Source organism: Hoplias malabaricus, chromosome Y, assembly GCF_029633855.1.
Source record: "Hoplias malabaricus isolate fHopMal1 chromosome Y, fHopMal1.hap1, whole genome shotgun sequence".
In the NCBI taxonomy this organism is placed as follows: Eukaryota; Metazoa; Chordata; class Actinopteri; order Characiformes; family Erythrinidae; genus Hoplias; species Hoplias malabaricus.
The window spans coordinates 79,614,019-79,628,007 of record NC_089820.1 but is presented as its reverse complement, the minus strand read 5'-3'; the positions used below and the strand labels follow the sequence as shown (position 1 = coordinate 79,628,007).

The 13,989-nt window shown below is 45.3% G+C and overlaps 1 protein-coding gene across 1 annotated transcript in view; it reads right to left on the bottom strand.

The window, feature by feature from the left end:
* Positions 1 to 11,500, bottom strand: part of LOC136677858 (phospholipid phosphatase 2-like) — a 36,187-nt gene extending 24,687 nt beyond the window's left edge. Inside the window, exon 1 of the mRNA XM_066655532.1 lies at positions 11,149 to 11,500. Within this exon, the coding sequence (XP_066511629.1) occupies positions 11,149 to 11,209 (61 nt within the window). The 5' untranslated portion in view covers positions 11,210 to 11,500. The remainder of the gene's footprint in view (positions 1 to 11,148) is intronic.
* Between the last annotated feature and the right edge of the window lie 2,489 nt (positions 11,501 to 13,989).

Below are 13,989 nucleotides of genomic sequence, written 5' to 3'. Positions count from 1 at the left end.
CTCTCTCTCTCTCTCTATACCTCTCTCTGTCTCTCCTCACTCTCTCATCTACAGCAAAGCTTAGGTTGTTTTTCCATTTCATTTCACATCTTTCTCTGTCAGCTAAATTTTCTGGAACTCTCATCCTGACGTCCTCTTCTCCATGAAATGTTCCACCGCCCCCATTCACCAGCACATCTCTTCATCTCTTCACCTCTACCACTTTTGGGCCTCCCACTGTTCTCTAAACTGCAATTCCTCCTCTGAGGTCTATGGCCTATGTTCATGCATCTGAGCGCTCAGTAGAGCTGAATAGCTGATAGAACACAGTGAAGCCTGCCAACACTGACACCTCACTGAAGCGCACTTCTCTGTGAATGACATCCACATAAACCTGGGCTACACAGTGATAGAGCTGTCAAGATTAGTAACTATAAAAAATCATGAAAAATCTGATAGAGGGTGTTGATAGAGCTGTCAAGATTAGTCACTATAAAAAATCATTAACTTCTTATTGTCAACATATAATGCAAACATTTCTGACTGTGGGAACATGCTCTAAGTCCCTGGTTTGCAGCTAATGATATACACTCCTTATGGACGGCACGGTGGCGCAGCAGGTAGTGTCGCAGTCACACAATTGGGTTCAATTCCCGCTCCGGGTGACTGTCTGTGAGGAGTTGGTGTGTTCTCCCTGTGTCTGTGTGGGTTTCCTCCGGGTGCTCCGGTTTCCTCCCACAGTCCAAAAACACACGTTGGTAGGTGGATTGGCGACTCAGGGGTGTCCGTAGGTGGGAGTGTGTCTGTGTGTGTTGCCCTGTGAAGGACTGGCGCCCCCTCCAAGGTGTATTCCCGCCTTGCGCCCAATGGTTCCAGGTGGGCTCTGGACTTGTAGCTTGTACTGGTTCATTCGCAACGGTGTAAGAAACCACTACACAACAAATATTCAAATGCCAGGTGATTTCAAAACGTCTGTAGTTGTGGCGTACACAAAAATGAAGTGACATATAGTCAGACAATCAGGTAAAATACAGTCTTTGTTGTTAGAAAGAACTAAATAAGAAAAAGAGGAGACAGTACAGAAAATGCAAATAAAATACCTTCAACTTCATTTTATTGGTTAATATATGCCCATCCCTGGATTTCAGACCTGCAGCACTCTCTAAAAACAAAATGCCAGGATGTTATAGCATTTACCACTGTGTAACACTGCCATTCCTTCTTACAACACATTAAAGATGTTTGGCACCATTGAGACCAAGCTCTAGAGTGTTTAATACTGCAAACACACTTTAAGGTGTGCAACAGTGTGGTGTCATTTTTTGTTGCATTTTTGAAACACAATTTTCAAGGTTCTCCGCTGGGGACAGGTCAGGACTGTAGACAGACCAGTCCAGTACCTGGAACACTCCTGGATTCTGTTTTTGTACCAAGTCATGATCACAGTCACCTGTTGACAATACATTATGTTGTTGTTATTTATCTCATCACCTGCACTAAATGGCCCCTGTCCAAACATATTTCTGGCATATGCTGCGTCCCTGAAACGCAGGCAAGGATGTATACTCATTCATTCATTCATTCATTCATTATCTGTAACCCTTATCCAGTTCAGGGTTGCAGTGGGTCCAGAGCCTATCTGGAATCATTGGGTGCAAGGTGGGAATACACCCTGGAGGGGGCACCAGTCCTTCACAGGGCAACAGACACACACACTCACACCTAAGGACACATTTGAGTCGCCAATCCACCTACCAACATGTGTTTTTTGTACTGTGGGAGGAAACCAGAGCACCTGGAGGAAACCCACGCAGACACAGGGAGAACACACCACACTCCTCACAGACAGTCACCCGGTGGAAACCCACGCAGACACAGGGAGAACACACCACACTCCTCACAGACAGTCACCCGGAGCAAACCCACGCAGACACAGGGAGAACACACCAAACTCCTCACAGACAGTCACCCGGAGGAAACCCACGCAGACACAGGGAGAACACACCACACTCCTCACAGACAGTCACCCGGAGCAAACCCACGCAGACACAGGGAGAACACACCAAACTCCTCACAGACAGTCACCCGGAGGAAACCCACGCAGACACAGGGAGAACACACCACACTCCTCACAAAGTCACCCGGAGGAAACCCATGCAGACACAGAGAGAACACACCACACTCCTCACAGACAGTCACCCGGAGGAAACCCACGCAGACACAGAGAGAACACACCACACTCCTCACAGACAGTCACCCAGAGGAAACCCACACAGACACAGGGAGAACACACCACACTCCTCACAGACAGTCTCCCGGAGGAAACCCACGCAGACACAGGGAGAACACACCACACTCCTCACAAAGTCACCCGGAGGAAACCCATGCAGACACAGAGAGAACACACCACACTCCTCACAGACAGTCACCCGGAGGAAACCCACGCAGACACAGAGAGAACACACCACACTCCTCACAGACAGTCACCCAGAGGAAACCCACGCAGACACAGGGAGAACATACCACACTCCTCACAGACAGTCACCCGGAGGAAACCCACACAGACACAGGGAGAACACACCACACTCCTCACAAAGTCACCCGGAGTAAACCCACGCAGACACAGGGAGAACACACCACACTCCTCACAGACAGTCACCCAGAGGAAACCCACGCAGACACAGAGAGAACACACCACACTCCTCACAGACAGTCATCCGGGGGAAACCCACGCAGACACAGGGAGAACACACCACACTCCTCACAGACAGTCACCCGGAGGAAACCCACGCAGACACAGGGAGAACACACCACACTCCTCACAGACAGTCACCCAGAGGAAACCCACGCAGACACAGGGAGAACACACCACACTCCTCACAGACAGTCACCCAGAGGAAACCCACGCAGACACAGGGAGAACACACCACACTCCTCACAGACAGTCACCCAGAGGAAACCCACGCAGACACAGGGAGAACATACCACACTCCTCACAGACAGTCACCCGGAGGAAACCCACACAGACACAGGGAGAACACACCACACTCCTCACAAAGTCACCCGGAGGAAACCCACGCAGACACAGGGAGAACACACCACACTCCTCACAGACAGTCACCCAGAGGAAACCCACGCAGACACAGAGAGAACACACCACACTCCTCACAGACAGTCATCCGGAAGAAACCCATGCAGACACAGGGAGAACACACCACACTCCTCACAGACAGTCACCCGGAGGAAACCCACGCAGACACAGGGAGAACACACCACACTCCTCACAGACAGTCACCCGGTGGAAACCCACGCAGACACAGGGAGAACACACCACACTCCTCACAGACAGTCATCCAGAGGAAACCCACGCAGACACAGGGAGAACACACCACACTCCTCAGACAGTCACCCAGAGGAAACCCACGCAGACACAGGGAGAACACACCACACTCCTCACAGACAGTCACCCAGAGGAAACCCACGCAGACACAGGGAGAACACACCACACTCCTCACAGACAGTCACCCGGAGCGGGAATCGAACCCACAACCTCCAGGTAGGATGTATACTAAAATACCGAATTATTCTGACCAGACAAAGCAGGAAATAGACTGGGTTCAAACAGCCTGTATAATATAATAAACATTAAAGACAATGTAACAAATTGTTTTTATTATTATTGCTTTTCCCTTACTGTCCCAACATCTTCTGATTCGGTGTATCACTAGCCACAAAACACACACACGCACAAATGGGAGGGACTAATGTTGTCATTTGTTTACAGTGTAAATGGTCCTGAGCTTTCTGGCAGGGTTATGGACGCTGGAAGAGGAAAACATGGGCGTAGGTGAAAAAGATGAAAAAGAACAGAGCTGTAATCAGTGAGAATGGACAGAAAAAGGGACACGCGAAATGAAAGCATAGCTTTAAAGAAGAGGAAGGAACAAGCTTGATAAGATCCCATAGGAAATTAGGCAGAACGTCACACTGCTTTGGGCCAGGGGTGTGAGTGTATGTGTGTGAGTGTGTGTGTGAGTGTATGTGTGTGAGTGTATGTGTGTGAGTGTGTGTGTGAGTGTATGTGTGTGAGTGTGTGTGTGAGTGTATGTGTGTGAGTGTGTGTGTGAGTGTATGTGTGTGAGTGTGTGTATGTGTGTGAGTGTGTGTGTGCGTGTGTGTGGTGTGGGGATTTTGGGCTATCAGTATAACTTTTTTACAGCAGTTTGAGATAAATGTGTGACACATGAAGGAATAAAATGCCCTCAGATCCTTTTCAAAAATGTCCAAATAAGGAGGCTGCACACATATTATCTTTTAAGTTTAAGAGGTTTTATGGACCAAATGTTCTAACGCAGCGGTCCTAACATCAGTGGAGCACTGGTTGGATTCCCAGCGATGCGTCAGCCGTCCAAAGCCAGAAGTCTTAGACATAACAGTTGTGGGGGTAGGACGGCCCCTCCTCTCTTGCATGGGCATATGTCAGCTGACGAGGCAGGTCTGGACAGTCTGCGTTCTCCTCTTTCAGTGGCATTGCATTTACTGAAGTTTGAAAAGAAGCGCTGGTGGGGACAACTATTTTTGAAAAATATTTTCAGAAACAGTATTGGTGCCTCTTGTGTGAGTGTCATGATCTCTGGACTAACAGTAGCTAGGGCTATGCTTTTGTACAGTGTCCACATGTCCTCACATTTTTCAGTTTTGTACCATGTATTTTCCTCCTGGTATTTCTTTAATTGTTTCAACTAGTAAAATGTTAAAGAAAATGAATCAAGGCTTAATAAAACATTAACTTACATTGAAATTGAGATATTTAACAGTGACAATACGATACTAAACAGTCTACAGTTCTCTGCCCGATCCCTGAACCAGTAACTCTTTAAAAAAAAGTCCTCTAAGGAAAATAAAGACACTTCTGATATACATTCCTACAGCACACACTGCATGTTATAGCAGCTCAAATCACACTTACGCAAGAACCCACGTGCAGACAGATAACTGTGCGACACAACAAATAAACAACCAGGTTCAAAGACAACAAATCCTCCTATGCAAGGATTTCCCAACCACAAAATCCCACAGGGGGTGACTCGAAAGCAGCCTTAAAAGCAGGATTTGAGTGATCAATGCAAAGCTTATTACAAGCCTCCAGTTTCAAAACGTTTGAAGTGGGCTTTTCACACCTGCACTGGTGAAATTCAGAGACTAAACCACGGTCAACGTACTCAACAAAACATGTTAAAGGGAACATATTATAGCCCTTTTCCACAAATGAAAACATATGTGACATTCTCCAACCGTCTAAACAGCCCTGTTCAGAACGACCGGTCTCAGCACCTGTTCCTGTTCCAGCGGTCAGCAGCGAGGAGCAGAAGTTCAGCTTTTTAGCCATTTTCACTTGGTTCTCTGTTCTCATTCATTCATTGTCTGTAACCGCTTATCCATTGCAGGGTTGCGGTGGGTCCAGAACCTACCCGGAATGCCAGCATTTGTGTTGGATCGTGGGAGGATACGGGAGCACCCGGAGGAAACCCACACGGACACAGGGAGAACACACCACACTCCTCACAGACAGTCACCCAGAGGAAACCCACGCAGACGCAGAGAGAACACACCGCACTCCTCACAGACAGTCACCCGGAGGAAACCCACGCAGACACAGGGAGAACACACCACACTCCTCACAGACAGTCACCCGGAGGAAACCCACACAGACACAGGGAGAACACACCACACTCCTCACGGACAGTCACCTGGAGGAAACTCACGCAGACACAGGGAGAACACACCACACTCCTCACAGACAGTCACCCGGAGGAAACCCACACAGACACAGGGAGAACACACCACACTCCTCATTGATGGTCACCCAGAGCGGGACCCACAACCTCCTGGTCCCTGGAGCTGTGTGACTGCGACACTAACCTGCTGCGCCACCGTGCCGCCTTTTCTCCTTATTTAATAAGCACTCTTGTTTCTCCACTCTTGTTGTGTTTGTTTTGCTCAGTTTAAACTTAACTTTGCACATAAACACGGGTCCAGCGCTGTAATAGACTGACTGATACCAATGGATACAAAAATAAACATATTTTAAATTGTTCATGTATGTTTGAGTCCGGGGAAACAGTACAAAAATACAATGACCTACATGGGAGCTTTAAAACACATAGTTTTCCATTGTCCCGATATTTGTCCTCGGAAACGACCACAGCAAACGATTCCAAAATATTTATTGTGTTTGAGTTTGGTGTATTTTCACAGCCTTAGCTGCACCCAAAAAAAAGCTAATGTTTGTTGTATGTGGCTTTTGTGCCTAGGACAAATGAAGAAGAAAAACTAAACACGTCCATAAATATTTGGTCTTGTCTGGGCCGATGGGATATGTATTTCCTACAAGACCCTTCAACTTAACAAAAGAACAAAGAGAAAGACCCAGGAGAGGGACTCCCGAAACTAAACCCCACACCACACTCCTCAATCCACAGCAAGTCTTAACAAGCCAGGTCGATTGAGTCTTTTCACACACATAAAAACAGGTGCAGGAATGTGTAGCCACATGTCAAACGAGTGTAAATACTTAGGACTGCTTCACTGCATGAAGCCTGACTGAAATCACACACCAGCGACCCCTGCCCGGCACGGACCAGCCGACTGGTCAGAAAGAGGGAACCTCAGGGAAGTCCATTACTGACCTTCAATAACCGGCAACAGTGTGGATTCACTGTAGCCTCAGTCATATGATACCGGCCAATCACAGCCCACACATTATATCAATTACAAGTCAAAGTAGCCATTATTCATTCATTCATTCATTATCTGTAACCCTTATCCAGTTCAGGGTCGCGGTGGGTCCAGACCCTACCTGGAATCATTGGGCGCAAGGCGGGAATACACCCTGGAGGGGGCGCCAGTCCTTCACAGGGCAACACACACACTCACACCTACGGACACTTTTGAGTCACCAATCCGCCTACCAACGCGTGTTTTTGGACTGTGGGAGATAACCGGAAGAAACCCACGCAGACACAGGGAGAACACACCACACTCCTCACAGACAGTCACCCGGAGGAAACCCACGCAGACACAGGGAGAACACACCACACTCCTCACAGACAGTCATCCGGAGGAAACCCACGCAGACACAGGGAGAACACACCACACTCCTCACAGACAGTCACCCGGAGGAAACCCACACAGACACAGGGAGAACACACCACACTCCTCACAGACAGTCACCCGGAGAAAACCCATGCAGACACAGGGAGAACACACCACACTCCTCACAGACAGTCACCCGGAGGAAACCCATGCAGACACAGGGAGAACACACCACACTCCTCACAGACAGTCACCCGGAGGAAACCCACGCAGACACAGGGAGAACACACCACACTCCTCACAGACAGTCACCCGGAGGAAACCCACACAGGGAGAACACACCACACTCCTCACAGACAGTCACCCGGAGCGGGAATCGAACCCACAACCTCCAGGACCCTGGAGCTGTGTGACTGTGACACTACCTGCTGCGCCACCGTGCCGCCCAAAGTAGCCATTATGTACGTTATTAATTTTTCTGGATATTTTTGTAGTAGATCAGATATAGTATTATTCACTTACATAAGGAAGGACACAGTCAAAGTATTTTAGAATTCCAAATATTTGGACTGTGAGGAGACAGTTGTACAATTTGGGTCTGAAAGGATGCGTAGCTGTCAATAAGTATAGAAGTTAAAAGCTGTGGTTTGGAAACACATTCCTCATTTTACTAGTCTGGGACCTCTGTTGTAGTAAATAAACCAGAGATTGAACTTTGGAAATGTAAATATGAATGACTGACTTTTAACAAGCTTTCCTATCTTCCAACTCTGAAATAAGGGAATGTTGAAGGCACACAGAGTAGAACTAGCACAGTGCCCCTATGGTTATATTCATGCCCTTATTAGGGCTGAGAGAGGTCATGCAAAGATAGCATTCGTGATTTATAAGACCCGTCATAATGCCAAAAACCATGGGTTCCATTACAAACATTGAACATTTTTTGGAGAATTTATGAGAGACGAGCAAAAACGACTGATTCAGTTTGGACTAAATTCCAGCATTGAATCACATGCTAAAAGGTAGCCTAACGTCTAAAGACGTGTTCTAAAACATAGAGCTCAATAACCCAAACGCATGAAGCCCTCCAGAGTTTAGAACGCTGGCAAATAAAAAGGGTTTGCACCACTGAGGCACTGATAGATTGCTCAAGCTAGAATTCAGTCAAGGAATTTGGCAGATGCATGTGATGTTAAAGACACTTTCACCTACTACAGCATGCCAACAAGACATTGCTAAATGAAATCTCTGTCTGTCTATCTCAAGTCAGCATTTCAAGACTGCAGATTATCTACATTCTTTTCCATTCCAATTCAAAACAGAACTGATATTGTGCTGGAAGCTGAAAAAACAAAAAAAATAGAGACTTACTACAGGCTCCTGTAAGACTGCATTAAAACAGGGCCCAGTACCTCAGCAAGACCAGATCATAACATTACCACCAACTAATTTTGCCATTTCAACAATCTACTGACTACTTTGAAGGCTTTGAACTCCAGCCAGAGCTGCCAAGGTCTAAAAAGTTAAAGAGAGTGTCTATTAACCTCATAATTCAGTTGGACTCTTTAAGCACTGTAACAAAATAAACTGCCCTTTCTCTGCGCCCGTAAATAAAATCTGCATTCTGAATGGCCAGCGCAGACAAACATGTCACTTCACTTCTTATCCAGCATCCAATCAAGGAACACATTTATCATGAGTCTAGATTAAAGTTTAAATGCCATTTCACTCAGTTGTTGTCAGCAAAACGTATAAATATAACATTCATTTCAATCAACCACCACTGACTTCTATTCAGAACTTCTCTAAAGGTCTCATCTCTGACTCCATGTCCTAGTTTTGGTCTTGACTCTGACTTGAACTTAAACTTGATGAGTTCTGGTCTCAGTTTAGACTTAAACTTGACGTGTCCTGGTCTCAGTTTAGACTTGAACTTGACGTGTCCTGGTCTCAGTTTAGACTTAAACTTGATGAGTCCTGGTCTCAGTTTAGACTTAAACTTGATGTGTCCTGGTCTCAGTTTAGACTTGAACTTGATGAGTCCTGGTCTCAGTTTAGACTTAAACTTGACGTGTCCTGGTCTCAGTTTAGACTTGAACTTGACGTGTCCTGGTCTCAGTTTAGACTTGAACTTGACGTGTCCTGGTCTCAGTTTAGACTTAAACTTGACGTGTCCTGGTCTCAGTTTAGACTTAAACTTGACGTGTCCTGGTCTCAGTTTAGACTTAAACTTGACGTGTCCTGGTCTCAGTTTAGACTTGAACTTGACGTGTCCTGGTCTCAGTTTAGACTTAAACTTGACGTGTCCTGGTCTCAGTTTAGACTTAAACTTGATGTGTCCTGGTCTCAGTTTAGACTTAAACTTGACGAGTCCTGGTCTCAGTTTAGACTTAAACTTGACGTGTCCTGGTCTCAGTTTAGACTTAAACTTGACGTGTCCTGGTCTCAGTTTAGACTTAAACTTGACGTGTCCTGGTCTCAGTTTAGACTTAAACTTGACGTGTCCTGGTCTCAGTTTAGACTTAAACTTGACGTGTCCTGGTCTCAGTTTAGACTTAAACTTGACGTGTCCTGGTCTCAGTTTAGACATAAACTTGACGAGTCCTGGTCTCAGTTTAGACATAAACTTGACGAGTCCTGGTCTCAGTTTAGACATAAACTTGACGAGTCCTGGTCTCAGTTTAGACATAAACTTGACGTGTCCTGGTCTCAGTTTAGACATAAACTTGACGTGTCCTGGTCTCAGTTTAGACTTAAACTTGACGTGTCCTGGTCTCAGTTTAGACTTAAACTTGACGTGTCCTGGTCTCAGTTTAGACATAAACTTGACGAGTCCTGGTCTCAGTTTAGACATAAACTTGACGAGTCCTGGTCTCAGTTTAGACTTAAACTTGACGTGTCCTGGTCTCAGTTTAGACTTAAACTTGACGTGTCCTGGTCTCAGTTTAGACTTAAACTTGACGTGTCCTGGTCTCAGTTTAGACTTGAACTTGACGTGTCCTGGTCTCAGTTTAGACTTAAACTTGACGTGTCCTGGTCTCAGTTTAGACTTAAACTTGATGTGTCCTGGTCTCAGTTTAGACTTAAACTTGACGAGTCCTGGTCTCAGTTTAGACTTAAACTTGACGTGTCCTGGTCTCAGTTTAGACTTAAACTTGACGTGTCCTGGTCTCAGTTTAGACTTAAACTTGACGTGTCCTGGTCTCAGTTTAGACTTAAACTTGACGTGTCCTGGTCTCAGTTTAGACTTAAACTTGACGTGTCCTGGTCTCAGTTTAGACTTAAACTTGACGTGTCCTGGTCTCAGTTTAGACATAAACTTGACGAGTCCTGGTCTCAGTTTAGACATAAACTTGACGAGTCCTGGTCTCAGTTTAGACATAAACTTGACGAGTCCTGGTCTCAGTTTAGACATAAACTTGACGTGTCCTGGTCTCAGTTTAGACATAAACTTGACGTGTCCTGGTCTCAGTTTAGACTTAAACTTGACGTGTCCTGGTCTCAGTTTAGACTTAAACTTGACGTGTCCTGGTCTCAGTTTAGACATAAACTTGACGAGTCCTGGTCTCAGTTTAGACATAAACTTGACGAGTCCTGGTCTCAGTTTAGACATAAACTTGATGTGTCCTGGTGTTGATGTGGCCCAGTCTAAGCCTTGACATATCACACACTCTCTTTCTAAAGGTGTATATGATGTGCCCTGGCTTCAGTCTTGACTCAGATTTGAAGTGTCCCTGCAGTAGTCCCGGTCCTGACTAAAACACTAGTTCAGAGTAAACTGTGTGGATAATTACCCTTTTCCATCTTTTCATTGGAATATTGTTGAGAATGTGGAATGGAAATATCCAAATATCAAGGTTTGAATGCACTGTCACGCACCTACTATGAAAAGTATCCGTGAAATATTGAACACAACACCTGCAAAACACACTTAGTGGTGTAAATTACAGTACGTAAGTATATATTTTTACGTTACTATACAAAGAACAAGACTTTTAAATGCTTTCTCAGTGAGCAGTAAGTTGTAAGTGAAAGGGTCGGCCATGTTGACAAGACGCTATTTATCTAACTCACCTACAAATACACAGAGGACGTCCAGCAGAATGAAGACCTTATTCTTCTTCAGTTCCATCATGTTTCAGCAGGTCTCCACGCTTTCTTTCCTGCTCTGTTTCCTTCTGTCAGGAAAATACAGCCCCACGCTGGGAAAAAGAAGCTAAAACGGGACAACAACTGGCTGTTCGAGTTGTTCCGGATCCTCTGCTCTTTTACCTGAGGAGCACAGATTACAGCGGTCTTCACTCTCCCTCTCTATCTCTCTCTCTCTCTCTCACACACACACACACACCCACCCACTCTCTCTCTCTCCCTAACTCTCTCACACACTCACACACACACACACACACAGAGAAACAGTTCAGCTCAGCTAGTTCTGTACTATGTTGTGTTTGTGTGTGGGAATCGGCTGTGAATTATTTCTGAGTGACGCCGCTTTAGAGCAGGAGGGCAGTGAGGAAGTCTCCTGGAAACACTATTCATTTACACACACACACACATACCTAGAGTCGTACTCCAGTATTTCACCTCTGTTGCCAACTACAGCCTACTGCTCATGACTTTTATGCACACATTGTTCAGCCAAAATATTTTTAAAAAAAGCATTCACTGTCCATTTAAAAGTTACACTGTGGTCCATCTGTTGCTCTAATCTTTTTCACTCTGCTGTTCAACAGTCAGGACCATGGTTTGGGAAGTGGGTCACTCTCAGTGCTGCAGTGACACTGACCCGGTAGTGGTGTGTTAGTGTGTACTGTGCTGTATGAGTTGATCAGACACAGCAGTGCTGCTAGAGGTTTTAAACACTGTTCACTCACAGTCCACTCGATTAGACACAACTGCCTTTATGGTTCACCTTGTACATGTGACCATGTAAAGTCAGAGAGAGTAGCTCATTTGTTGCTGCACGGTTTGTGACGGTCAAGTCTAGTGCTCACTGTACACTGCCCAAATGGATTTTTTTTTTTTTTTGGTTGGTGTCTTAATCCCAGTCCAACTTTGACACTAAGGTGTTTAAAACTCAAGTAGCACTGCTGTGTGATCCACTCCAACTAATGCAACACACACTAACACACCACCACCATGTCAGTGCCAATGATTCATTCATTCATTCATTATCTGTAACCCTTATCCAGTTCAGGGTCGCGGTGGGTCCAGAGCCTACCTGGAATCATTGGGCGCAAGGCGGGAATACACCCTGGAGGGGGCGCCAGTCCTTCACAGGGCAACACAGACACACACTTTTGAGTCGCCAATCCACCTACCAACGTGTGTTTTTGGACTGTGGGAGGAAACCGGAGCACCCGGAGGAAACCCACGCAGACACAGAGAGAACACACCACACTCCTCACAGACAGTCACCCGGAGCGGGAATCGAACCCACAACCTCCAGGCCCGTGGACCTGTGTGACTGCGACACTACCAATGATGCACAAGTAAATTTTAGTTTAATTGGGAAAAAGGCTTGAGGTATGTGCATGTTCTGTCATTAGTGGTCATTTAAAAAAAGAGCAATGTTAGCCATGTCTTAGCTAAGTTTAAGAGTTAAAAAATGCTGTTACTGGGACTAATGATATTCACCCCAGTAAACCAGGAACAACCCTGGATGTTAAAAATAGGTCTAAAAGTAGTCTGTCCGTCAAGGACATATTTTAAACGTCAGTGGACGTCCAAAATCCATCTTAATAAGTGGTGACCAATCGATAACGTCAGTGGACGTCCAAAATGCGTTTTATACAAGTAATTTATTTCGGGACCAATTAATAACGTCAATGGACGTCCAAAATACGTCTGATACGTCTTTTCAATGTTTGTGTTTGGACGTCTTTTCAACTTTCATTTTCAACCTTAAGAGAACGTTGATTAGACGACAGTCATTACGTTATTTCAACGTTGAATCAACGGCTAAATGTTTACTGGGACAGAGCAAGATTAGCCTTGATTTCATTGTCCCAACAACAACACTTTGATTCTCCAATCTTGTAACCATTCTAAATTTGTATGCAGGACATGTCTTTGATAGTGTAAATAGGATTATCCAGTTTTGATGCAAACAATTTACATTTACTGTGTCCATATTTATAGAATGGAAAGTGCTTTTCTTTTGGTGACAGTCCGTGTGATTGACCTATTTCATGCATCGTGAAGTGTGTGGTTACTGTCTGTTTTAGGGTTTAATGCATGGGTGATATGTGAGTTTGTTTTTATATTTTTGGAAACTGTAACTCACTGTAGAAATGTAATTCTGGGGGAAAATGAATAAACACCCAATGCACAATTCTAACAAAACCAGGCCTGATAAAAATGATGGTGCATGTCTTTATTTCTAAACCCTCAGTTGGAATGGGGCCTATCTGAACCGTGGGGTCATCGGATCAGCACTGTGGAAGCGGATGGGGAATAAGTCCATCTGTCCAAACACAAAGTGACCCGGTTGGGATTTCCAGTCACAGTAGAAATGATCCAGTCCGCATGCCCTTCCACTTCCTCAAGCTGCTTCATCAGCTGAATTCTCACCCAGTCCAAATTCTGCAAATCTGCCTTCCTCAGCTCATCCAATTCCTTTAGAGGAAAAGTTCAGTCAAGTTTGCTGTTTTAGTTTTTCACAGGAATGAACCTGAAAAGCATTTAAGCACTTGCTCGACCAATCACTGCTGTCTCTAGCCTCGACATACAGCAGCATCCAACGTGACTCATCGGCCGGGACACATTATCTAGATGTTTTTAACAAACGTCAAAAGGATTTCATTATTTTTCTTTTTTTGTCATGTACTAGTATAATGCCTTATCTCCACAAGCACATATACACACATGTATATCTATATTCTTATGTGGTTTCTGACACGTTACAATTTAATA